The sequence below is a fragment of the Aquarana catesbeiana genome, linkage group LG12 (genome assembly GCF_042186555.1).
Source record: "Aquarana catesbeiana isolate 2022-GZ linkage group LG12, ASM4218655v1, whole genome shotgun sequence".
NCBI lineage: Eukaryota > Metazoa > Chordata > Amphibia > Anura > Ranidae > Aquarana > Aquarana catesbeiana.
In genome coordinates, this window is record NC_133335.1 from 163,306,624 (window position 1) to 163,334,488 (window position 27,865).

At 42.7% G+C, this 27,865-nt stretch overlaps 1 protein-coding gene across 1 annotated transcript in view; it reads right to left on the minus strand.

Annotated features, from left to right (window-relative positions):
• The window catches only part of EVPL (envoplakin), a 143,746-nt gene that overhangs the window by 62,596 nt on the left and 53,285 nt on the right, over window positions 1-27,865 (minus strand). Inside the window, exons 3-5 of the mRNA XM_073606134.1 lie at window positions 24,969-25,068; window positions 2,048-2,202; window positions 203-326 (exon numbers count right to left, since the gene is read on the minus strand). Of these exons, the coding sequence (XP_073462235.1) occupies window positions 203-326; window positions 2,048-2,202; window positions 24,969-25,068 (379 nt within the window). The remainder of the gene's footprint in view (window positions 1-202; window positions 327-2,047; window positions 2,203-24,968; window positions 25,069-27,865) is intronic.

Sequence of the window (27,865 nt, forward strand, 5' to 3'; positions counted from 1 at the left end):
TGTTTGTTTGCATTGTTTCTAAGGACAGTTGACCCATCATTTCATAATCTGGGATCCTTAGCAGGGTGATATTATATATATACGGCAATTGGGTTCCACCAATAATGGATATCTGAGTATTCTGAACCTTAAGGGTTTGTACTAAAATTTTGCAGAAGCTTTCCTCAAAAGATTTCATAGATGTCTACTGGTCAGACTGTACCTTCTTGTTGTCCAAGATCTGTGGCCAGTTCACTTTGGGTTCAGGGGCTGCAATATTGAATTTTTCATACACTTCTCTGTACTCTGCGCACTCACCACTTAGGCGCTCATGCAGCTGACGAATGCTGGATGCAAAAAAATAAATAAATTGTTTATTTAAAACCATACATCAGATACTTTCAACAAAATCAAAATGCTGAGAACAAAGAACTATTTTTGAAAGTGGATTATTGCTTTTAAGTGTATTTCTAGCCATAAACATTTTTTTGAGATTTTGGTTTGCGTGTTAAAAACTGTCAAGTTTTTAATTCTGTTCAATGAATAACACTAGGCTTCATGAAAGCCTAAGTTGTTATGTAACAAGGGCAGAGATATCAACAAATAGATTGTCAGTGCCATCTTGTGGCCATAATGTGTTTTTTTCCTGAAATACCTCAATCAAAATAAAAATACTGCATTATGGCCACCAGATGGAGTTGATGATGACAGGAAGTAATCATATGACAAACATTATGGTGATCATTGGTGGAGCCTGTGCAGATGTTTAAGACATGCACACAGCATTTTTTTTTTATACATAGAGCCCTAAAGCCTTGTACACACGATGGGATTATTGGCCAACAAAACCATGGACTTTTGTCTGAAGGGCGTTGGCCCAAACTTGTCTTGCATACAAACGGCAAGGAATTGTCGGCCAACAAACACGAATGTAGTGACGTACTACGTGTTTTTTCAGCTCTTTAGCGACACCCTTTGTGCCCCTTCTGCTAATTTCGTGTTAGTAGAAGTTTGGTGAGTGTTGATTCGTGCTTTTCATTTCACATTTTTCATTTTACGCTTTTCATTTAGTTTCTGAACGTCCGTAGGTCAACCAGACATGTTGCGAAATCGGAGGAGATAACGTGTTATTTATTATTGGCCTTGGAGTTATTGCTTTGACATTATTTTTTTGGTTGAATAATGAGTTGATTTGGTATATTTTCTATATTTTTGGATGCATAGAATGCACTTTTGGTTAAGTTCTATTGGCACATAGCATGTCTAAATTTATTTGTCTTCTTTTTTTAATGCACAATAAAAAAATTGTGGAGAATAATACTTGGCTATGTGTTTTACTTCAAATGACAGTTTGGGAGTAGGCAGTTACATTTAAAAAAATACAATGTAAAATTGACAAGGGACACCAACATAGTTGTAGCTTTGATCTTAAAAACTACGGGATAATGGTGTTGTGGTAACTTGCCCCAAAAAAAAGCATAATAATATTATTCTTGATATCACTAGAAAAAAAAGTCTTTCAAGATTAGTTTGCAATAACTCCATCAGTATCACCAGCAAAGCAGCTTCATTATTATCCCAGTAAAGAAGAAGAGAATGTGCGCTGCATTTCGAAATTTAATAATTTGCCACTTCAGGAATGTTAATTCTCCATTACGAACGCTAGTTTACAAGACTGACCGCTTCTGGCTCGTCCTTGCTTCCGAGCATGCGTGTTTGTACTTTGGACTTTTGTCTGATGGACTTGTGTACACATGCTTGGAAAATCCGACATTTGTTCACGGAAAATTTTAAAACCTGCTATCCAACATTTGTCCGTGGAAAATGCGACCACAATTGTCCGATGGAGCGTACACACAGTTGGATTTTCTGCCAACAGCCTGTCATCACACAATTCCCATCAGAAAATCCGATCGTGTGTACGAGGCTTTATTATTGATTATGATCAGCCAACATATATAAAGCATCTTCTTTTACCTGCCCATCTTTTTCTATCTCCAACTTGGTGTTGACCTACTGTATATGTTCCTCTTTCTATGTTCATTTTTCTTTTATCTCTTTCACTTACTCCTTCTCTATCTCCTCTGCCTGAGGGTGTCCATATTTCTTGGCTTTGTCCACATCCAGAAAAAGATCTTTCAGCAGAAGTTCTGACTCCTTTAGGTTCTTGGCATTTTCTTGCTGGTGCTGAAATGATTTCTTCAGTGCATAATTACCAGTATCCTATCAGTGAACAAAAAGAAAACATTGGTATTTGGAAGAATTTGTTTAACAGGGAAGGAAGGATGGAAAGCAGATGGATTGATGGTGAGAAAGAAACATACAGAAAGGGACAGGCAGCAATGGGGGGAGGTGGGTAGCTGGGAGCTATGCTGCATACTTCCTGACATGGCCTAGTCAAATCTTGTACTTACATGTATTAGGAAGGTTATTTAAGCTGTAGCACTTGTGGCAAAAATCTGTATATGATACTTTTTTACTAATGCTATCAATTTTCAGGCCACACTTTTGAAAAATACTTTTCTTAATTGGGTCTAACGTATTCATTTACAGTGGGCTAAAGGAAATCTATGGTCACAGCATTATATGGTACAATTTTCTTTTTTAACAAACAAAAAATATTAATTGCAATCCAATATAAGCTTACTTGAAAAGCTTGTTTCATGTTGTGAGTGCTCTGGCCATCTCTTTCCACAACTTTCTTAATTCCCTGCATGCTTTGCAGCTTCTCCACTGCTGTTTACTTTCATTGTCTAAGAACTACATATCCCATGGTACCTGGCTGAATGCAAGCAATGATTCCTGTACTGACTCTGCCTCCTGAAACTCCTCTCAGCTCCTCTGTAGTGTAGAACAGCAATCCCCAACCTTTTTGGCATCAGGCACTGGACACCAGTGTGGGCTGACATTGTAGCTGATCTGTGCACAGCAGGGGACCATGGCAGTGTCCCATTCTTGCTGATACCTTGTCCTGGAAGACACATGGCCACTAGATTCCTCATTCCCCTCTAATCTCAGACCGCTTCTGTCCTCTACAGCCGATGTACCACAATCACCAGGGGCGGAAGCTGCTGGGCGATATACCTAGGTGGGAGTGGAGATTGATGCCAGGCACTGGGGCGGCTGGTACAAGAGGAGGCAGAGTTGTGCAGTGCTCAGTCATGTTTTGTACACAGACATTTCCCTCACCACCTGCCCCGCCCTCCTCTGTTTCAGTGAGTGGCTATACAAAAACTGCTTTGCTTACCAGCCCCTCACCTCCAGCAGTGCATTACTGCTACCCGGTTACAAACAGGCCATGGAGCGGTACAGGCCCACATCCCGGGGGTCGGGGACCCCTCGTGTAGAAGCCAGGCTCTGTGAAATGCATGCGCGAAATGCTCTGTAAAATCACAGGACACAGTGCAAATGTGTTCCGATATTCAGGGAAGTAAATGTGTGGGGATCTTAACAAAGTATGTTTACAAATGTCAAGATCGTTCAAATTATAGGAATAGGCTAGAAATAATTGAAATACAATTTGGAAATTAATATATGATTTTACATTTTGACCATAGATACTTTTTTAATAAAATGAAAGGACAAATTCTACCCCAAGGTTTTTAAAACATTCAGGACCCATTTACATCTTTGCAGTGAGTTAACACTTCTTTAAACACCAAAAAAGGCTAATGCACTATTTTTAGCAAAGCAGGTTCATAGTGTATTAACATGTGTTGTGATGTGCTGCAATGCAGGCGTGTAGTTCATTATCATGTGATGTGATGTGTTGCGATGCAGGTATGTAGTTCATTACCATGTGTTTTGGTGGCTTGCAATGTAGGTGTGTAGTTTATTAACATGTATTGTAGTGTGTTACATTGCAGGCGTGTTGGAGTACCATTCAGAATGAATGAATGACATATTGTATGTCATAGATACATAGTTGGTGAGGTCAAAAAAAGACACAAGTCCATCAAGTCCAATCTACGTGTGTGGTTATATGTCAGTATTACATTGTATATCCCTGTATGTTGTGGTTGTTCAGGTGCTTATCTAATAGTTTCTTGAAACTATTGATGCTCCCCGCTGAGACCACCGCCTGTGGAAGGAAATTCCACATCCTTGCCGCTCTTATACACACGAGCGGAATTTCCGACAGAATGAATCCGATGGGAGCTTTCCATTGTATATTCCAACTGTGTGTATGCCCCATCAGACTTTTTCCGTCGAAAATTCAGACGGACTTAGATGTTCTATATTTTTCCAACGGAACAAATTACTATCGGAAAAAACGCTCGTCTGTATGCTGTTCCGACGCACCAAAAAGGATGCATGCTCTGAAACAAGTACAAGACGGAAGCTATTGGCTACTGGCTATTGAACTTCCGTTTTCTAGTCCCGTTGTACGTGTTGTACATCACCACGTTCTGGACGGTCGCAATTTGGTGTGACCGTGTGTATACAAGACAGCTTGAGCGGAATTTTGTTGGAACTGCGTCGGAAAAACCTTCAGAGTTTATTCCGACGGCAAAACCGGTTGTGTGTACAGGGCATTACAGTAAAGAACCCTCTACGTAGTTTAAGGTTAAACCTCTTTTCTTCTAATTGTAATAGGTGGCCACGTGTCTTGTTAAATCCCTTGTTTTCTCCCTATTGTGGGGTCACCAGTATGGTATTTGTATATTGAAATCATTTCTCCTCTCAAGCGTCTCTTCTCCAGAGAGAACAAGTTCAGTGCTCGCAACCTTTCCTCATAACTAATATCCTCCAGACCCTTTATTAGCTTAGTTGCCCTTCTTTGTACTCGCTCTATTTCCAGTACATCCTTCCTGAGGACTGGTGCCCAGAACTGGACAGCATACTCCAGGTGCGGCCGGACCAGAGTCTTGTAGAGTGGGAGAATTAATTTTTTATCTGTGGAATGAATCCCCTTTTTAATGCAAACGCCAATATTCCAATCCCAATATTCTGTTTGCTCTGTTAACATGGCATGCAATGCCAAGCTGCTGCTATGTCGCTGTGCATACTCTACTGGAACTGTATAAATCGAGCCTCCCAGATACAGATCATTTACAGTAAGCTGATCTCTTTTAAAGGTTAATCCAAGATAAAACTTCAAACTCTAGACATTCCTTTTAAACCTTCATATATCAGTTGTGCTTTTAACCTAATGAAGAGAGTGTATCTCTTCAAAGCTTGTCCTGAAAAAAGAGCTGTTAGTGGCAATTTAAAGACTATCATGTACAGTACTTCAATGTTTTTGCAGCAATGCACTAATACGCCTACACTCATCTTAGCTATGAAGGATGGTATAGTAGCTGCATGAAGAAGCAGCTAACCATCCAGAACTCTTAAGAAACGCAGACTAATGCCCCGTACACACGATCGGACTTTGTTTGGACATTCCGACAACAAAATCCTAGGATTTTTTCCGACGGATGTTGGCTCAAACTTGTCTTGCATACACATGGTCACACAAAGTTGTTGGAATATCCGATCGTTCTAAACGCGGTGACGTACAACACGTACGTCGGGACTATAAACGTGGCAGTGGCCAATAGCTTTCATCTCTTTATTTATTCTGAGCATGCGTGGCACTTTGTTCATCGGATTTGTGTACACACGATCGGAATTTCCGACAACGGATTTTGTTGTCGGAAAATTTTATATCCTGCTCTCCAACTTTGTGTGTCGGAAAATCCGATGGAAAATGTGTGATGGAGCCTACACACGGTCGGAATTTCCGACTACAAGGTCCTATCACACATTTTCCGTCGGAAAATCCGACCGTGTGTACGGGGCATAACAGTGACATATTTTTACTGTCAAGTTGTATGAAGGGAAATCTTATCCGGTATGGCCTTCTTTGTGCATCTACACATAAGTACTGTTAGCATTACTCAAAGACTAAGGAACAATCCCACATACAAACTATAAAGAGGTCCTTGGTTTTGGCAGGCACCATGTCTAATGCACATTGTACTGGCTAGTTGCCATACATGTATTATGATAGGGCTAGTGCCATAGTTTGCATAGGTGTTGGCACCTTGCACAGCAGAAAATAGTGGATGTCAATGTTATGCTAAACAAGCAAAAGAAAAAGTGGATTACAATTATTTATTTCTTTTTGTTATCCACAGTTTCACTTTAAGGGCTTTTTTGCTCTTTTAAACTTGCTGCAACCCCCCGAAAAGTGATCCTTGATGGATTGCTTTGCAAAGGGCATTTGACAAGTGGCCGGGAGACTGTACAAGTTGCACAGCGCAATTTGCAGCATGGCCACAATCCCCTGATTGGGTCATGTTTGGCGGCAGCTGTGTTAGGTCAGGGGGGCAGTCATTTTCCTATGGTTTATCTATTTAAGACATTGCTAGTACAGACAAAAATTCCTGGTGATCCGCCAGAGGGCTAGTTTACTTCCAACTTCCTGTTTGTGCTGACAAAACAGAGCCTTTGCTGCTCTGAAATAACAACCAGTGTTGCCAAACCTGCCTGCTGGACTATAATTCATGAGAAGAGATCTAGGCAGGGCTGACAACATTGGTTAAATTTTCAATACAGCAGAGTCACTGTGTTGTCACTCTAATGCCCCGTACACACGATCGGACTTTCCAACAACAAAACCGTGAATCTGAATGAACCCGTGAAGGTTGTTGGCTCCTACTTGTCTTGCATACACACGGTCACACAAATGTTGGCCAACAATTACGAACGTAGTGACGTACGTGATATCTCCATTACATACGCTAGTTTTACAAGACCGAGCGCTTCTGGCTCGTCCTTGATTCTGAGCATGTGTGGACTTTTGTGTAACAGATCGCAAAGTCCGACAACAACATTTGTTGGCGGAAAATTTGAGAACCTGCTAGCCAACATTTGTTGGCGGAAAGTCCGACAACAAATGTCCGATGGAGCGTACACACGGTCAGACTTACCGCCAACAAGCTCACATCCAACATTTCCTGTTGGAAAATCCGATCGTGTGTACGCGGCACAACAGGAAGTTTGAAGCTTACTGGAATTATAACAGGGATTTTTCTGTACATGCATTGTTTTTAAGAAGACTAAACATATTGCAGTGCGTTTACATTTTCCACATGCTTTAAGAGTTTGCAAATACTTTCTTCAGCTCTGTGTATACAAAGGAGCATGGAGGAGCTCATGTCCATAATGGGGATGATATTGACACAGCCCCAAATGATCCACAAGTGCTCATAAGTGATATGGTCCAGAAATAGTTAGACAGAAAAGGTGGATAAAGCACCTGGACCGGATGGCATCCACCTACGGATCCTAAAAGAATTGAGCTCTGTCATTTCAAAGCCATTGTATCTGATTTTTAGGGACTTAATAATGAAGGGAATAGTACCACTGGATTGGCGTAGGGCCAACGTGGTGCTTATATTTAAAAAGGGGTCAAAGTCTTTACCAAGTAACTATAGACCTGTTAGTTTAACTTCTATATTCGGGAAGATACTACATAATAAAAGACCACATAGACAAGTTCTTGCTGGAAAAAAATATTTTAAGCAACAGACAGCATGGATTCATGAAAGACAGAAGTTGTCAAACAAACCTGATTTCTTTTTATGAGGAGGTAAGTAAAACCTTGGACAGAAGGGTGGCTGTGGATGTGGTATACTTGGATTTTGCAAAAGTGTTCAACACAGTTCCCCACACACGGCTTGGAAATATCATTTTGTAAATTGATAGAACAAAACTGGTTAAAAAACAGAATTCAGAGAGTAGTGTTTGATGATTCGTATTCAAAATGGTCTAAGGTTATTAGTGGTGTACCCCAAGGGTTCAGTATTGGGACCCTTACTTTTTAATATCGTTATAAATGATGTAGGATCTGGGATTAAGCCTGGGTTCAAACTATAGCGAACCGCTGTGGGTGTCAATACACTGACACCCCCAGATCGGTTCACAGATTGCAGTGCGAACTGTGGATTCAGACAGGAATCAGATTGCCTGGGTGTGAACACCCATGCGATCCGGATTCCAGTGCGGGGGGAAAAAAATCCCTGCACATTTTTTATGCGAATCCAATGCGAGTTTAGCCACACAAGTGTATGGCTGAACTCACATTGCACAGACATCGCATGTCATCGGCACAGCAGTGCATGTGTGAATCACATGCAATGTCTGTGTTCGCTATAGTGTGAACCCAGGCTAAAAGTACCATTTCATTGTCTGCAGATGACACTAAGCTATGCAGTGGAATAACGTCCTTACAAAATGTCTCCAACTTACAAGCCAACCTCAATGCACAATTTCATTGGGCAACTATGTGGCAGACAAGGTTTAACCACTTCAGCCCCGGAACATTTGGCTGGCCAAAGACCAGAGCGCTTTTTTGCGATTCGGCACTGCGTCACATTAACTGACAATTGCGCGGTCGTGCGACGTGGCTCCCAAACAAAATTGATGTCCTTTTTTCCCAACAAATAGAGCTTTCTTTTGGTGGTATTTGATCACATCTGCCGTTTTGTTTTCGCTATAAACAAAAAAAGAGCGACAATTTTGAAAAAAAAACGCATTATTTTTCACTTTTTGCTATAATAAATATCCCCAGAAAATATTTTAAAAAACATTTTTTTTCCTCAGTTTAGGCTGATACGTATTCTTCTACATATTTTTGGTTAAAAAAAAATTGCAATAAGCGTATATTGATTGGTTTGCGCAAAAGTTATAGCATATACAAAATAGGGGATAGATTTATGGCATTTTTATTAATAATTTTTTTTTTACTAGTAATGGCGGCGATCAGCGATTTTTAACGTGACTGCAACATTATGGCGGACACATCGGACACTTTTGGCGCTATTTTGAGACCATTCACATTCTATACATCGATCAGTGCGATTAAAATTGCACTGATTACTGTCTAAATGTGACTTGCAGTGAAGGGGTTAACCAGGAGGGGGCGCTGCAGGGGTTAAGTGTGTCCTAGGGAGTGATTCTAACTGTGGGGGGGGTGGGCTATGTGTGACACGACACTCATCACCGCTCCCGATTACAGGGAGCTGTGATCAGTGTCCTGTCACTACGCAGAATGGGGAAATGCTTGTTTACATTAGCATTTTCCCATTCTTCCTCTCCATGAGATGATCGAGGGGATCTCCACGGACATCGAGTCCGCGGGATCCGCGGACGGACTCACGAAGCTCGCGGCAGGCACGTGCGCGCCTCTGCTATCCAGGCCTCGTGAGATCACGTACAATAACGTGATTTCGCGCAGCGGCGCCAACCTGCCGCAGTGAAACTGCGGCGGCTGGTCCACAATCAGTTAATGTTTATTACACAAGGGGGAGTACAACTGGGGGAATCAATGGTGGAGAAGGATCTGGGGGTTTTGGTAGATCATAAGCTTAACCACTTCAATACCAGGCACTTTCGCCCCTTCCAGCCCAAGCCAATTTTTAGCTTTCAGCGCTGTCGCACTTTGAATGACAATTGCGCAGTCATGCTACACTGTACCCAAACAAATTCTTTATCATTTTGTTCCCACAAATTTCTTTTGGTGGTATTTAATCACTGCTGGTGTTTTTATTTTTGCGCAACAAATAAAAAAAGACCGAAAATTAAAAAAAATTAAAAGTTTTTCTTTGTTTCTGTTATAAAATTGTGTAAATAAGTACATTTTCTTCTTCACTGACAGGCACTGATGAGGCTGCACTGCCGGGCACTAATAACGCCGCACTGATGAGGTGGCACCAATGAGGTTGCACTGATGAGGTGGCACTGATGGGCACTGATGGGTGGCACTGGTATGCAGCACTGATGGGCATTGATAGGTGGTACTGATGGGTACTCATAGGCGGCACTCATGGGCACTGATAGGCGGCACTGATGACCACTAATAGGTGGCACTGATGGATACTTATGGGTGGCACTGATAGGTGGCACAGATGGGTACTGATAGGTGGGCACTGATGGGCATGGATAGGCACTGGTAGGTGGCACTGATGGACACTGATGGGTGTCACTGATGGGCATCACTGATGAGGAGACATCTGGGAGACATTCATAGTGGGCACTGACTGGCACCATTTGTGGGCACTGATTGGCATATTTTAGGGCACTGTGTAGCATCCCTGGTGGCCATGGGGGGCATACCTGCTCATCAATGTGTGGTGGACGCCCTGGTGGTCCAGTGTGGGCATCTGTGGGGGGGGGCTGCGCTGATAAACAAGTGAGGACAGACGCGAGTGAGGAAAAGCCGATAAATGGCTCTTCCTGTCCTGAATTACTGGCTGTTTAACCGGTTCCCGACCGGCCGCCGCAGTTATACTGAGGCAGAATGGCTCCCCTGGGCGAGCTGTCGTGGGTGCGCCCGCAGCATGTGCCCAGAGCCAATGTGAGAGCCAATGACCGTTGGGCACCCACGATCGCTCGTGACAGAGCGAGAACCGGGATCTGTGTGTGTAAACACACAAGTCTCGGTTCTCTCAGGGGAGAGGAGAGAGATCGTTGTTCATACTAAGTATGAACAACAATCTCTCTCCTCCCCTAGTCAGTCCCATCCCCCCCACATTAGAACACACTCAGGGAACACTGTTAACCCCTTGATCACCCCCTAGTGTTAACCCCTTCCCTGCCAGTGACATTTATACAGTAATCAGTGCATTTTTATAGCACTGATTGCTGTATAATTGTCACTGGTCCCAAAAATGTGTCAAAAGTGTCCAATTTGTCCGCCGCAATATCGCAGTCCCTATAAAAATCGCAGACCGACGATATTACTAGTTAAAAAAAAAAAAATAATAATAAAAATGCCACAAATCTATCTCCTATTTTGTAGACACTATAACTTTTGCGCAAACCAATCAATATACACTTATTGCGATTTTTTTTTTTTTTTTACTAAAAATATGTAGAAGAATACATATCGGCCTAAACTGAGGAAAAACATTTTTTTTTTGAAAAAGTAAAAGATATTTTTTTTTTCAAAATTGTCGATCTTCTTTTGTTTATAGCGCAAAAAATAAAAACCACAAAGGTGATCAAATACCACGAAAAGAAAGCTTTATTTGTGGGAACGTAAATTTTGTTTGGGTACAGTGTCGCACTGCCACGCGATTGTCAGTTAAAGCGACACAGTGCCGTATCGCAAAAAATGGCCTGGTCATTGAGCAGCCAAATCTCCCGGGGCTGAAGTGGTTATTAAAGGTATCTTAATGTGCTTTTTAATGTCACTATTTTATTTTATTTGTACCTGACAGTGTTCTCTAAGACACCATTCATACCAATGCATTATTTCATGCTTTTTGTAGAAACGCAGGACATGTTTTTTTAATATAGGTTACTATGGAACACATTCACATCAATGCATTTTTGTGCCTCTGCATTTTTGGAAAGGGTCAGGGACTTTTTTAAACGCAAAACACTACTTTTTTCTTTGCTTTTTTGGTTCAATAGCCTTGTATAGAGACGCTGCAGAAAAGAATGTAATGCGTATCACATTTTTGATGCATTTTTAATGCGTTTTGCATTATTTAATCTGCCCAACAACAAATTGGCCAAATAAAGAGAAAAAAAAAGCATAAAAAAAGCAATACACATTATAAACGAGTGTTCAAAAATGTGGAAAGCACAGCAGAAACGCTCAAAAGCAACATGCGTAGGTGTTGTCGTTGCTGCACTGGGCTGTGGAAAGGGGGTGATGTTTGCTGCTGGGTCGGAATGCATATCATTTCCTTGGAAAGGCAATGATATGACAGAATGCCCCCACTCTGTACATGCCCAATAAAGATTTGTGAATCGCTCATGAAACTTTGCACCTTAGAAGCTGGGGAATTCAATATAGGCAAGTTATTTCTGCAGTGTCCTCCTAGATTGGTTGCTAAGATGATAGGCAAATTTAGTTATTTTTAGTTATTTTTGGTTCCTCAGTAATCATTGGAGCAAAAAATGATTCCTTTGGGCTGCTATAGATTTCAGATCAACATAGAGGGCTTATAGAGGCAAATGAGCAGCTTGAATAATTAGTGTGCATGAGCCAATCCCTGGGGAGGTGTGTCCAGTAGGTGGCTGGGGAGACCTCCTGCTGGAGAAGTCCCACAGCCTCAGAGGCTCTGCCCCCTGCGGTAGTATTTGCTGGCTTTTGCTGATGTTCATCGAGGTCTCAGCTGTGGCAGAGCTGTGGGCCTAATCCTAATCTTTGGAGCTAACTAAGCATTCTCACCTAATGGTCTGGTCTGGAAGACTATCTGAAGCGTGCGGGCTGGAAGCTGGAAAGTGTGTAGCTGTCCTGTGGCATTGTATTAACCCCTCCTTCACTGAAGAGTGTCTGGTGGAAGCTAGGAACTGTGCAGTTGTCCTGAGATGTAGAGATGTTGCTAAGTGGTTAGTACTTCTGCCTAGCGGCACTAGGGTCATTGGTTCCAATCCCAACCACGGCACTACCTGCCTGGAGTTTACATGTTCTCCCTGTGCCTGCGTGGGTTTCCTCCCACACTCCAAAGACATGCTGATGGGTTAATTGGCTCCTGTCTAAATTGGCCCTAGTATGTGTATGTATGAATGTGAGTTATGGACCTTGGATTGTGAGCTCCTTGAGGGCAGGGACTGATGCAAATATATATGAAATATGTAAAGCACTGTGTAAGTTGATGGTGCTATTTAAGTACCTGTAATAATAAAAAAATAATTTTTCTCTGGTTACCTGCAAATGTGCAGTGTACCCAGGTGCCAAAGAGACTTGCCTCATGGTCCCCAGCTGTGAGGGTTTAACCACTTGCTTACTGGGCACTTAAACCCCCCTCCTGCCCAGACCAATTTTCAGCTTTCAGCGCTGACGCACTTTGAATGACAATTGTGCTGTCATACAATGCTGTACCCAAATGAAATTCTTATAATTTTTTTTCCCACAAATAGAACTTTCTTTTGGTTGTATTTAATCACAGCTGGGATTTTTATTTTTTGCTAAACAAACAAAAAAAGATGGAAAATTTTGAAAAAAAAAAATCATGTTTAATAGTTTCTTATAAAATTTTGCAAACAGGTAATTTTTCTCCTTCATTGATATGTGCTGATGAGGCGGCACTGGTGGGCACTGATGGGTGGCACTGATGGGTGGCACGGATGGGCACTGATAGGTACCACTGATAGATGGCACTGATGGGCACTGATAGGTGGCACTGATGGGCACTGATGGGAGGCACTGATGGGCATTGATAGGTGGCACTGTGGACACTGATGGGTGGCACTGTGGGCACTGGCAGGGGGCACAGGTGGGCACTGATGATTTGGCGGCAGCTCGCCGTGATCGGGACTGATGTCCCTCTCACGGCCGCTGGTGATTGGCTTTTTTTTTTTTCTCACGCTGTCAGCGCGAGGAGAAAAAATAGCCGATTACCGACTCTGTTGACATCACATGATCAGCTGTCATTGGCTGACAGCTGATCATGTGGTAAGGGGTCGGGATCGACCCCTTACTCCGATCTGTGATCCAGCGAGTCTCATAGACTCGCTGATCACAGAGCATGCCGCATGCGCCCTGCAGGGGGCGCGCAGGCCGCTCGGGCATGGGACGACATCAATAGACGTAGTCCCGGCAAAGCAGGTAGCCATCATTCGGCTATAGCTTAGATCTCAAGTGGTTAAACTGTCCTCTCACTGATGTTGCTAGTCATTTTGGAGTATCCGATACCATCCAAAAACCCATCCCAACCAGTTCTTTAAGCAAATAACATTTAAATTAACCACTTTCTGCCCGCCCGCCGTCATATGACGGCGGGACGGTGCAGCTGTTATGCTGGGTCGCCGTCATATGACGGCGCAGCCTTCCAGGCAGCCCAGGGGGCGCGCGCATCCCTCGGGTCCCGGATCGCGTGCCCGGCGGCCGGGATGTCCGCCGGGCACCCGCGATTGCCCGGTAACCGAGCAGGACCGTGGATCTGTGTGTGTAAACACACAGATCCACGTCCTGTCAGATGGAAGGAGACCGATGGTGTGTTCCTTGTACAGAGGAACACCGATCGGTCTCCTCCCCTTGTGAATCCCCTCCCCACACAGTTAGAATCACTCCCTAGCAACACATTAACCCCTACAGCGCCCCCTCCTGGTTAACCCCTTCATTGCCAGTCACATTTATACAGTAATCAATGCATTTTTATAGCACGGATCGCTGTATAAATGTGAATGGTCCCAAAAATGTGTCAAAATTGTCCGATGTGTCCGCCGCAATATCACAGTCACGATAAAAATCGCAGGTCGCCGCCATTACTAGTAAAAAAAAAAAATAATAAAAATGCTATAAATCTATCCCCTTATTTTGTAGACGCTATAACTTTTGCGCAAACCAATAAATATACACTTATTGCGATATTTTTTTACCAAAAATATGTAGAAGAATACGTATCAGCCTAAAATGAGGAAAAAATTTGTTTAACCACTTGCCGACCGCCTAACGTATATATACGTCGGCAGAATGGCACGGGCAGGCAGAATCACGTACCTGTACGTGATCTGCCTCCCGCGGGCGGGGGGTCCGATCGGACCCCCCCCCGGTGCCATCGGCGGTCGGCATCTGACTGGGAGCGTCGGGAGGCGAGGGGGAGACCATCCGATCGTGGCCCCCCCCTCGCGATCGCTCCCAGCCAATGGGAATCCTCCTCTGCCTGTGTATAGTTTCACACAGGCAGAGGATGTGATGTCATCTCTCCTCGGTCTGGCAGTTTCCGTCCAGCGCCGAGGAGAGAAGACATGTAAGTGCACACAACACAAACACACACAGTAGAACATGCCAGGCATACTTTACACCCCCGATCCCCCCCCGATCGCCCCCCGATCCCCCCCCAATCACCCCCCCCCCGTCACAAACTGACATTAGCAGTATTTTTTTTTTTTTTTTTTTTTTTTTTTTCTGATTACTGCATAGTGTCAGTTTGTGACAGTTACAGTGTTAGGGCAGTGAGTGGTAGCCCCCTTTAGGTCTAGGGTACCCCCCTAACCCCCCCTAATAAAGTTTTAACCCCTTGATCACCCCCTGTCACCAGTGTCACTAAGCGATCATTTTTCTGATCGCTGTATTAGTGTCGCTGGTGACGATAGTTAGAGACGTAAATATTTAGGTTCGCCGTCAGCGTTTTATAGCGACAGGGACCCCCATATACTATCTAATAAAGGTTTTAACCCCTTGATTGCCCCCTAGTTAACCCTTTCACCACTGATCACTGTATAACTGTTACGGGTGACGCTGGTTAGTTTGTTTATTTTTTATAGTGTCAGGGCACCCGCCGTTTATTACCGAATAAAGGTTTAGCCCCCTGATCGCCCGGCGGTGATATGTGTCGCCCCAGGCAGCGTCAGATTAGCGCCAGTACCGCTAACACCCACGCACGCAGCATACGCCTCCCTTAGTGGTATAGTATCTGTACGGATCAATATCTGATCCAATCAGATCTATACTAGCGTCCCCAGCAGTTTAGGGTTCCCGAAAACGCAGTGTTAGCGGGATCAGCCCAGATACCTGCTAGCACCTGTGTTTTGCCCCTCTGCCCGGCCCACCCAAGTGCAGTATCGATCGATCACGGTCACTTACAAAACACTAAACGCATAACTGCAGCGTTCGCATAGTCAGGCCTGATCCCTGCGATCGCTAACAGTTTTTTTGGTAGCGTTTTGGTGAACTGGCAAGCACCAGCCCCAGGCAGCGTCAGATTAGCGCCAGTACCGCTAACACCCACGCACGCACCGTACACCTCCCTTAGTGGTATAGTATCTGATCGGATCAATATCTGATCTGATCAGATCTATACTAGCGTCCCCAGCAGTTTAGGGTTCCCACAAACGCAGTGTTAGCGGGATCAGCCCAGATACCTGCTAGCACCTGCGTTTTGCCCCTCCGCCCGGCCCAGCCCAGCCCACCCAAGTGCAGTATCGATCGATCACTGACACTTACAAAACACTAAACACATAACTGCAGCGTTCGCAGAGTCAGGCCTGATCCCTGCGATTGCTAACAGTTTTTCTGGTAGCGTTTTGGTGAACTGGCAAGCACCAGCCCCAGGCAGCGTCAGGTTAGCGCCAGTACCGCTAACACCCACGCACGCAGCATACACCTCCCTTAGTGGTATAGTATCTAAACAGATCAATATCTGATCCGATCAGATCTATACTAGCGTCCCCAGCAGTTTAGGGTTCCCAAAAACGCAGTGTTAGCGGGATCAGCCCAGATACCTGCTAGCACCTGCGTTTTGCCCCTCCGCCCGGCCCAGCCCAGCCCACCCAAGTGCAGTATCGATCGATCACTGTCACTTACAAAACACTAAACGCATAACTGCAGCGTTCGCAGAGTCAGGCCTGATCCTTGCGATCGCTAACAGTTTTTTTGGTAGCGTTTTGGTGAACTGGCAAGCACCAGCGGCCTAGTACACCCCGGTCGTAGTCAAACCAGCACTGCAGTAACACTTGGTGACGTGGCGAGTCCCATAAGTGCAGTTCAAGCTGGTGAGGTGGCAAGCACAAGTAGTGTCCCGCTGCCACCAAGAAGACGAACACAGGCCCGTCGTGCCCATAATGCCCTTCCTGCTGCATTCGCCAATCCTAATTGGGAACCCACCGCTTCTGCAGCGCCCGTACTTCCCCCATTCACATCCCCAACCAAATGCAGTCGGCTGCATGAGAGGCATTTTCTTTATGTCCTCCCGAGTACCCCTACCCAACGAACCCTCCCAAAAAAGATGTCGTGTCTGCAGCAAGCGCGGATATAGACGTGACACCCGCTATTATTGTCCCTCCTGTCCTGACAATCCTGGTCTTTGCATTGGTGAATATTTTGAACGCTACCATGCACTAGTTGAGTATTAGCGTAGGGTACAGCATTGCACAGACTAGGCACACTTTCACAGGGTCTCCCAAGATGCCATCGCATTTTGAGAGACCCGAACCTGGAACCGGTTACAGTTATAAAAGTTAGTTACAAAAAAAAGTGTAAAAAAAAAAAAAAACACATACAAAAATATAAAATAAAAAAAAAAATAGTTGTCGTTTTATTGTTCTTTCTCTCTCTATTCTCTCTCTCTCTATTGTTCTGTTCTTTTTTACTGTATTCTATTCTGCAATGTTTTATTGTTATTATGTTTTATCATGTTTGCTTTTCAGGTATGCAATTTTTTATACCTTACCGTTTACTGTGCTTTATTGTTAACCATTTTTTTGTCTTCAGGTACGCCATTCACGACTTTGAGTGGTTATACCAGAATGATGCCTGCAGGTTTAGGTATCATCTTGGTATCATTCTTTTCAGCCAGCGGTCGGCTTTCATGTAAAAGCAATCCTAGCGGCTAATTAGCCTCTAGACTGCTTTTACAAGCAGTGGGAGGGAATGCCCCTCCCCCCCCAACGTCTTCCGTGTTTTTCTCTGGCTCTCCTGTCTCAACAGGGAACCTGAAAATGCAGCCGGTGATTCAGCCAGCTGACCATAGAGCTGATCAGAGACCAGAGTGGCTCCAAACATCTCTATGGCCTAAGAAACCGGAAGCTACGAGCATTTTATGACTTAGATTTCGCCGGATGTAAACAGCGCCATTGGGAAATTGGGAAAGCATTTTATCACACCGATCTTGGTGTGGTCAGATGCTTTGAGGGCAGAGGAGAAATCTAGGGTCTAATAGACCCCAATTTTTGCAAAAAAGAGTACCTGTCACTACCTATTGCTATGATAGGGGATATTTACATTCCCTGAGATAACAATAAAAATGATTAAAAAAAAAAAAAAAATGAAAGGAACAGTTTAAAAATAAGATAAAAAAATAATAATAATAAAGAAAAAAAAAAAAAAAAAAAAAAGCACCCCTGTCCCCCCTGCTCTCGCGCTAAGGCGAACGCAAGCGTCGGTCTGGCGTCAAATGTAAACAGCAATTGCACCATGCATGTGAGGTATCGCCGCGAAGGTCAGATCGAGGGCAGTAAGTTTAGCAGTAGATCTCCTCTGTAAATCTAAAGTGGTAACCTGTAAAGGCTTTTAAAGGCTTTTAAAAATGTATTTAGTTTGTCGCCACTGCACGTTTGTGCGCAATTTTAAAGCATGTCATGTTTGGTATCCATGTACTCGGCCTAAGATCATCTTTTTTATTTCATCAAACATTTGGGCAATATAGTGTGTTTTAGTGCATTAAAATGTAAAAAAGTGTGTTTTTTCCCCAAAAAATGCGTTTGAAAAATCGCTGCGCAAATACTGTGTGAAAAAAAAAAATGAAACACCCACCATTTTAATCTGTAGGGCATTTGCTTTAAAAAAAATATATAATGTTTGGGGGTTCAAAGTAATTTTCTTGCAAAAAAAAATTATTTTTTTATGTAAACAATAAGTGTCAGAAAGGGCTTTGTCTTCAAGTGGTTAGAAGTGTGGGTGATGTGTGACATAAGCTTCTAGATGTTGTGCATAAAATGCCAGGACAGTTCAAAACCCCCCCAAATGACCCCATTTTGGAAAGTAGACACCCCAAGCTATTTGCTGAGAGTCATGTTGAGTCCATGGAATAATTTATATTGTGACACAAGTTGCGGGAAAGAGACAATTTTTTATTTTTTTTATTTTTTTTTGCGCAAAGTTGTCACTAAATGATATATTGCTCAAACATGCCATGGGAATATGTGAAATTACACCCCAAAATACATTCTGCTGCTTCTCCTGAGTACGGGGATACCACATGTGTGGGACTTTTTGGGAGCCTAGCCGCGTACGGGACCCCGAAAACCAAGCACCGCCTTCAGGCTTTCTTAGGCCGTAAATTTTTGATTTCACTCTTCACTGCCTATCACAGTTTCGGAGGCCATGGAATGCCCAGGTGGCAAAAAAACCCCCCAAATGACCCCATTTTGGAAAGTAGACACCCCAAGCTATTTGATGAGAGGTATAGTGAGTATTTTGCAGACCTCACTTTTTGTCACAAAGTTTTGAAAATTGAAAAAAGAAAAAAAAAATTTTTTTTCTCGTCTTTCTTTATTTTCAAAAACAAATGAGAGCTGCAAAATACTCACCATGCCTCTCAGCAAATAGCTTGGGGTGTCTACTTTCCAAAATGGGGTCATTTGGGGGGGGTTTGTGCCACCTGGGCATTCCATGGCCTCCGAAACTGTGATAGGCAGTGAGGAGTAAAATCAAAAATGTACGCCCTTAGAAATCCTGAAGGCAGTGATTGGTTTTCGGGGTCCCGTACGCGGCTAGGCTCCCAAAAAGTCCCACACATGTGGTATCCCCATACTCAGGAGAAGCAGCTAAATGTATTTTGGGGTGCAATTCCACATATGCCCATGGCCTGTGTGAGCAATATATCATTTAGTGACAACTTTGTGCAAAAAAAAAAAAAAAAAAAAAAAATTTGTCACTTTCCCGCAACTTGTGTCAAAATATAAAACATTCCATGGACTCAACATGCCTCAAAGCAAATAGCTTGGGGTGTCTACTTTCCAAAATGGGGTCATTTGGGGGGGGTTTATGTCATCTGGGCATTTTATGGCCTTCAAAACTGTGATAGGTAGTGAGGAGTAAAATCAAAAATGTACGCCCTTAGAAATCCTGAAGGCAGTGATTGGTTTTCGGGGCCCCGTACGCGGCTAGGCTCCCAAAAAGTCTCACACATGTGGTATCCCCATACTCAGGAGAAGCAGCTAAATGTATTTTGGGGTGCAATTCCACATATGCCCATGGCCTGTGTGAGCAATATATCATTTAGTGACAACTTTTTGTAATTTTTTTTTTTTTTTTTTTTTTTTGTCATTGTTCAATCACTTGGGACAAAAAAAATGAATATTCAATGGGCTCAACATGCCTCTCAGCAAATTCCTTGGGGTGTCTACTTTCCAAAATGGGGTCATTTGTGGGGGTTTTGTACTGCCCTGCCATTTTAGCACCTCAAGAAACGACATAGGCAGTCATAAATTAAAGGCTGTGTAAATTCCAGAAAATGTACCCTAGTTTGTAGACGCTATAACTTTTGCGCAAACCAATAAATATACACTTATTGACATTTTTTTTACCAAAGACATGTGGCCGAATACATTTTGGCCTAAATGTATGACTAAAATTGAGTTTATTGGATTTTTTTTAGAACAAAAAGTAGAAAATATCATTTTTTTTCAAAATTTTCGGTCTTTTTCCGTGTATAGCGCAAAAAATAAAAACGGCAGAGGTGATCAAATACTATCAAAAGAAAGCTCTATTTGTGGGAAGAAAAGGACGCAAATTTCGTTTGGGTACAGCATTGCATGACCGCGCAATTAGCAGTTAAAGCGACGCAGTGCCGAATTGTAAAAAGTGCTCTGGTCAGGAAGGGGGTAAAACCTTCCGGGGCTGAAGTGGTTAAAAAGAAAATAATTTGGATACTTATTATAGCAAAAAAAAAATATTGTGTTTTTTCAAACTTGTCACTCTTGTTTTGTTTATAGCACAAGAAATAAAAAATGCAGGGGTGATCAAATACCACCAACAGAAAGCTATATTAGTGGGGAAAAAATGATCAAAATTTCATTTGGGTACAGTGTAGTATGACCGCGCAATTGTTATTCAAAGTGCGACAGCGCTGAAAGCTGAAAATTGGCTTGGGCAGGAAGGGGGTGAAAATGCCCTGTATGGAAGTAGTTAAAGACATCCCCCCAGACTGTTCAATAAGCCAGAGTGAATGGTTTATTGCTGTGTGCCTGGTTGCTTCTGCACTGTTTTGGGATAGAACCAGTTAAAATCAGTGACACCTACGGAGGTAGCGCTACATTTCAAAAAGAAAAAATAAATCATAGATTTGTGATAGCCTTACATTTCTCTACTGAAAAATGTTTATTAGATTAGTGACCTTCACAGCTACTTTTTTTTCCCCAGGCATACACTTTAATGTACATGCTGAATGTAGTTTAAAAAAGCATTTAACAGATGTCAGGATGTTTTAAGTTTTATAGATTCAAGAGAATGGATGAAAGCTTTTCTAATCGCTTTGTACATTTTTGCTTGTTGTGATGTTTAGACTAAAAGCTTGTTCCTGTATAAACTGACTTCTGTGATGATTTTTTCACACAACAAAGAGGGTCATTTTTAAGAAGTAAAGGAAAAAATACTTTGATGACTTCCCCTTTTTATTCCATAACTGATATATGAAAATGTATAATGCTTACATCCGTTTCATATACAGCTATTAAAATCAGGAGCAAATATATTGAATTGGGTACAATGGACTACTACACATTATATTTCCAATTCTTTGAAGTGTATCTGTGTTGAAAATATGAAATCATACATTAACCACTTCAATACCAGGCACTTTCCCCCCTTCCTGCCCAGGACAATTTTTAGTTTTCAGCGCTGTCGCACTTTGAATGACAACTGCGCAGTCATCCAACGCTGTACCCAAACTAAAATGTTATCATTTTCTTCCCACAAATAGAGCTTTCTTTTGATGGTATTTGATCACCTCTGCGGTTTTAAATGTTTGCGCTATAAATTATATGATTGGTCACAGCTGATCAAATGGTAAGAAGCCTCTGTCAGAGGCTTCATGCCACGATCGGAGTTGCACGCACGCTGGCTCTGTTATCCTGATCACGTCATATGACGTGCGATCAGGATAACTGAACCACTTTGCCGCTGTTGTTTTGCTATACGGCGGGTGGAAAGTGGTTAATTTACACATTATATTTCAATCATTTCTAGCCTACTTCTATTTGTTTGAACTATCTTGAAGCTTATAAACTTCTTTGTAAAGATTTCCACACATTTACTTGAATTCTGTGACACATATTCACTATGCCCCATGAGCAGGCACTGCTGTGTCACACATTGCAGAGCCTGCCTTCTGAACTACAGAGGTGCTGAGAGGAGGAGTTTCAGGAGGTGGAGTCAGTACAGGAATCATTGCTTGCAAGTAGCCAGGTGCCATGAGATACAATAAATGACCAAAAGTATTTGGCCTCATAAAGAATGAGGAAGGACATCTGGTTACAAAGGATGGGGAGATGACAAAGGTATTGAATTTATTCTTCTCCTCAGTCTTCACGAGTGAATTGGGGGGCTTCAGTAACCAAAACTGCAGTGTTTATCCTCATGACACATCACAGGAAGCATCTCCATGGTTAACAAAGGACAGAATTAAAATTAGACTTGGGAAACGTAACATTAATAAATCACCAGGACCAGATGGCTTGCACCCGAGAGTACTTAGGGAACACAGTCAGGTAATTGCCAGACCATTGTTCCTAATTTTTACTGACAGTGTACTGACTGGAATGGTACCAGCTGATTGGAGAAAAGCCAATGTAGCACCAATATTTAAAAAGAGCCCAAAATATATCCCTGGGAATTACAGACCAGTTAGCCTAACATCAATAGTATGTAAACTCTTGGAGGGGATGATAAGGGACTATACACAATATTTTAGGAATGAGAACTGTATCATTAGCAGTAATCAGCATGGATTCATGAAGAATCATTCTTGCCAAACCAATCTATTAACCTTCTATGAGGAGGTGAGTTGCCATCTAGATAAAGGAAGGCCCGTAGACGTGGTGTATCTGGATTTTGCAAAAGCATTTGACACAATTCCCCCGTAAACGTTTACTGTACAAAGGTCTGTTGCATGGACCATAGGGTGAGTACATGGATTGAAAACTGGCTACAAGGGCGAGTTCAGAGGGTGGTGATAAATGGGGAGTACTCGGAATGGTCAGGGGTGGATAGTGGGGCCCCCCCAGGGTTCTGTGCTGGGACCAATCCTATAGAATTTGTTCATAAACGACCTGGAGGGTAAACAGTTAAATCTCTGTATTTGCGGATGATACTAAGCTAAGCAGGGCAATAACTTCTCCGCAGGATGTGGAAACCTTGCAAAAAGATCTGAACAAATTAATGGGGAGGGCAACTACATGGCAAATGAGGTTCAATGTAGAAAAATGTAAAATAATGCATTTGGGTGGCAAAAATATGGATGCAATCTATACACTGGCGGGAGAACCTCTGGGGGAATCTAGGATGGAAAAGGACCTGGGGGCCCTAGTAGATGATAGGCTCAGCAATGGCATGCAATGCCAAGCTGCTGCTAACAAAGCAAACAGAATATTGGCATGCATTAAAAAGGGGATTAATTCCAGAGATAAAACAATAATTCTCCCGCTCTACAAGACTCTGGTCTGGCCGCACCTAGAGTATGCTGTCCGGTTCTGGGCACCAGTCCTCAGGATGGATGTACTGGAAATGGAGCGAGTACAAAGAAGGGCAACAAAGCTAATAAAGGGTCTGGAGGATATTAGTTATGAGGAAAGGTTGCGAGCACTGAACTTATTCTCTCTGGAGAAGCGACGCTTGAGAGGGGATATGATTTTAATTTACAAATACCGTACTGCTGACCCCACAATAGGGATAAAACTTTTTTGCAGAAGGGAGTTTAACAAGACTCGTGGCCCCTCATTAAAATTAGAAGAAAAGAGGTTTAACCCTAAACTACGTAAAAGGTTATTTACTGTAAGAGCGGCAAGGATGTGGAATTCCCTTCCACAGGCGGTGGTTTCAGCGGGGAGCATCGATAGTTTCAAGAAACTATTAAATAAGCACCTGAACGACCAGAACATACAGGGATATACAAGGTAATACTGACATATAATCACACAAATAGGTTGGACTTGATGGACTTGTGTTTTTTTTCGACCTCACCTACTATGTAACTATTGGGACGGCTGCCTTTACACCACGCACATAAACTTTAATGGCATCTCAGCCTTAGTCTGTAGGGTTCAATATTGAGTTGGCCCACCCTTTGCAGCTATAACAGCTTCAACTCTTCTGGGAAGGCTGTCCACAAGGTTTAGGAGTATGTCTATGGGAATGTTTGATTTCGGACGAGAAGGCCTGGCTCGCAGTCTCCGCTCTAATTCATCCCAAAGGTGTTCTGTCGGGTTTAGGTCAGGACTCTGTGTAGGCCAGTCAAGTTCCTCCACCCCAAACTACCTCATCCATGTCTTTATGGACCTTGTTTGTGCACTGGTTCAAATCATTTGGTGGAGGGAGGATTATAGTGTGGGGAACCCACGCAACCCACAAAACACCAACATGTCCCATAAGCCACATATAGCACAGCCCATTTTAATCAGCAGGCTGCCCTATGCATGTCACAGGAAAAACGAGACACAAAACGTTCACTCCCACTATGCTAGATATGAATAGGGCCTGAAAGTGAAATTGGTGCATTAACACAAGAATAATGAGGCTCCATTCACATCTGTGCATTTCCTTGCATTTCAGAAATGCGCTGAACCAAAAATTGCAGTAAAAAAGGCACCAAGCTCCACTCTAAAAAAAGCTCTGAAGCTTCTTTGGGGTAATTGCTGCCTGTAGGGCAGCCCATTCAGGTGGATGGGCTGCCCTATGCGTGAAGAGTAAGAATGCTCCAAAACACCTCCCCACCTCGCTTAAAAAAAAAAATGCATTTGGGAATGCAAGTTCCCGCTATGCAGAGATGTGATAGGGGCTTGACAGTTGAGTGTTTCTGTCACCTCCCTTATATGTACTTGTATAAAGATGGCCATACACTATGCAATCTGATTGTGTATTTAGTGAGAAGGGTGATCACTGATTGATTGCATTTCATTTAAAAAACATGCAGCTGGGAATGGGCGGGCAGATGATGCAGGGTGTGTGCGAATGAGATCAGCTGGTCAACACCTTCCTGTGTCATGACCTACAGTCTGTAAGGATGTAAGACAGAAGCAATAGATAAGTTTTGAATCATGGATGTAGGACAGCAAGGTATGTGTCTGTAGATTTTACGGAAAGTTTAGATATTTTTGCAAAAAATGTACATGAATTCTATATCGGTGCATAGGAGAGCTGGAATTTAGAAAAAAAAAGGTGATCTTAGCCTTTAAAGTGGCTCTAAGTCAAGAGGTTTTTTTTAGCTTAATGCATTCTTTCAGTATGAACCTTTCAGTAGCTAAAAAAGTAGTAAAAAAAAAAAAAAGCTTTAAGTAACAAATTTAACCATGATAGTGAACGGAGAATATAATGTCCATATCCTCACCTGCTTCAGTTTCTGGTGAGTCTCCAAGATGTTCTTTTCCACCTGGTCAGCATTTTTCTGCATGCGGGAGATTAGCAAGGCCAGTTCATTAGCAGTTGCCCTAGAGATAGCAAGAAGAATACAGAAAGGATTAAACATTTGCTATTTTAATTTTCTTTTTTTCCTGGAAGTTTCACACCGTAATTATTTTTTAGAGATTGAAAAACCAGCTTAGTTGATTTAGAATAAGTTGTAACATTTTTCTTTGAGACTGAACCATCAAAGCTAAAGAAAGTGCTTAGAAGATATAATTAGTGGTGGTCGAGTGCAAAAAGATCCATATATTGGTCTGTAATTAATACGTTCAAAGAGATGTGTGCATGAGTCATGTGTGTAAATGGCTGAATGCTGGTACTGAATACTGCTGAATACAACACAAGCACATCATCACTTATACATTTGAATAAAGGACTTTCTTCATATGGCTTTCTAGGCACATTTCTGATTTTTACTTTCATTTTTTGGACTAAATTAAAAAATGCATCCACCGTCTGTCCAATCACTGCGTTATGAACAATGTTTCACCTGAAGTAGACCTTTCGGTCTGCATGAAAAAATTCTTGACATGTAACAGTGTTCAGAGACTGTATAAGACCGTGTTTTTGTAAAAAAAATCCTCTACCTATTTTATAAAAACAGTGGAACTAAAGGCAAAACATTTTTTTTTTATTCTGGATAGAGTGATGAATGGTTACAACCCCCTGTTTTTTTATTTGTTCTATCTGTGTCTCATTGGGGAGATTTCTCTTTACTTCCTGTCCCATAATCAAAACAGGAAGTGACAGGAAATCCATACAAAGTGAGAGACTCCCTGGTAGTCCCTAGAACTAGTGACCCCATTGTAAGATTTCTCCTTTCTGTACTGGTGGCAACCCGAAATTGAAATGTTCTTTCATTTCCACTGATAACAGTAAACAGGACAAATAAAGAGGGAGAAGCTCCCTAATAGGGACACAGACAGCAATAAAAAACCGACAGGTGTTCAAATCCCATCTCATTTTATCCAAAACTAAAGCAAAGTTTTACCTCCAGTTATACTTTGATCTTTAATTGAGTGATTTTGCCTAGGCTGAGATGATGTCATCAGTCTGCTGCAGGCAGGAGAAAGCATTTCCCCAATCTCCGGTCACCCACATAATACATAAAAATGCTGCCATCTCTGAAATCTCCTTTCAAATATGTTAGTTGCCTAATAGCAATTCTATTCCATGGACTTTGATATGCACTGACCCTGAGAGTACTGAGACCAGAGACAGCAAAGCAAGTAGCATTTTCAGAAATGAGCTGGCAATGTTTTCCTTCTTATTTCTTTTAGTGAATATTTCCTAGTGTACATGACCACTAAATGTTTTAATGTTTTGACATCCTGGAAGAAGCAAATACATCTCTCTCACCAATTTATACCTATATACACTAAAAAAGCAACATCAGATAAAATAAACTAATTTTCTGTATCTTGCAGTATCTGTTGCTGATCACATCCTGGTTGAACTTGACTTTCTGCGTTCAGGGAATACATACAAACATTAAACGCGGTTTATGCCAACACGTGTATACTTGTGTACATACTGCATATAGGAGGCTGTACGCAGCACATGGCCTTCCCATGCACAGAAAAAAAGCAACAATTTCAAGCGTTATGCTTCTAATGTGCTTTTGCACCTTTTAAATCTGTATGTGAGGTCAGGTGAAAGAAAACTTCAAACAAGCTCAATAGCTGCCCAAATACAAAGATAACTGGCCACAAATTTGTGGCAGTGTCGAATTGTAAGGCCTCTTTCACACTAACGATCCGTATGTCCGTTTTTCATCCTTCCGTTTTCGGATGAAAAACGGACATACATGAATCTCTACGGAGCGTCGGATGTCAGCGGTGACATGTCCGCTGACATCCGACCCCGCTCCAATCCGAAAAGTGTAACGGAGGAAAAACCTACTTTTCCATCCGTTTTCGGATCGGATCGGGTGACGACGGACACTACGGTCCGTCATCATCCGATCCCCCATAGGGGAGAGCGGCGCTCTGACAGGTCCGTCGCTGCACAGCGTGCAGCGATGGACCTGTCATCTTCCTGCTCAGCGGGGATCGGCGGATTGATCCCCGCTGAGCAAGCGGATATTCACGGGGCGGATCATCACTGATCCGCCCCGTGAGAAAGAGCCCTTAGTCTGTTAACTTGCTGCACATTTTCACTGGCAAGTTGTACACTTGCAGAGCACTTGAAGCACAAGTTCTAGTTGACACTTTTCCAATTTGTAGCAAATTTGCAGTGGTGAGTCTACAGCAAGAGGTCTGCAAGTCTACAGCATGAAAATTCAGGCACAGTGACCCCCTGTGGTGGGATGACTATTACAACACATAACTGAACCAGAACTTGCAGAATGTTTGCAAAGAAAGTGGATCTGAAGTCATGCAATTCGGACTTGCTGCAATTGTGCAACAAAATTGTGAAGCCTGGCAAGTCTAGCAATAGCTTAGCAAGTCATTTTCAAACTTGCAGCTCAATTGCTTGTTATCTGGGTGTGGGAAAGCCACACATAGGGAGACTAAGGGGCAGAGAGGCTGACCAGAATTGGTTGCAGCAGCTGGGCAGACAGTGGCAAAAGCCAGAGGCCCATTCAATTAGTGATGGTGGGAGTCCTGAGAAGGGCATAGATGAAGAATCTAAGGCTACATTCACATCTGCTGGGTGCAAGAAATGCATGCAAAATTGCACGCTTTCCCTACATGCACAGAAATGTGCCGCCCATTAGCAGACTTACAGGGGTGATAATAATTGTTAATGGCACCCCCACGCATCTGCTAATGCGTGAGTGTTTGCATGCACCAAACTGGATGATGCTGCAGCTGACCATGC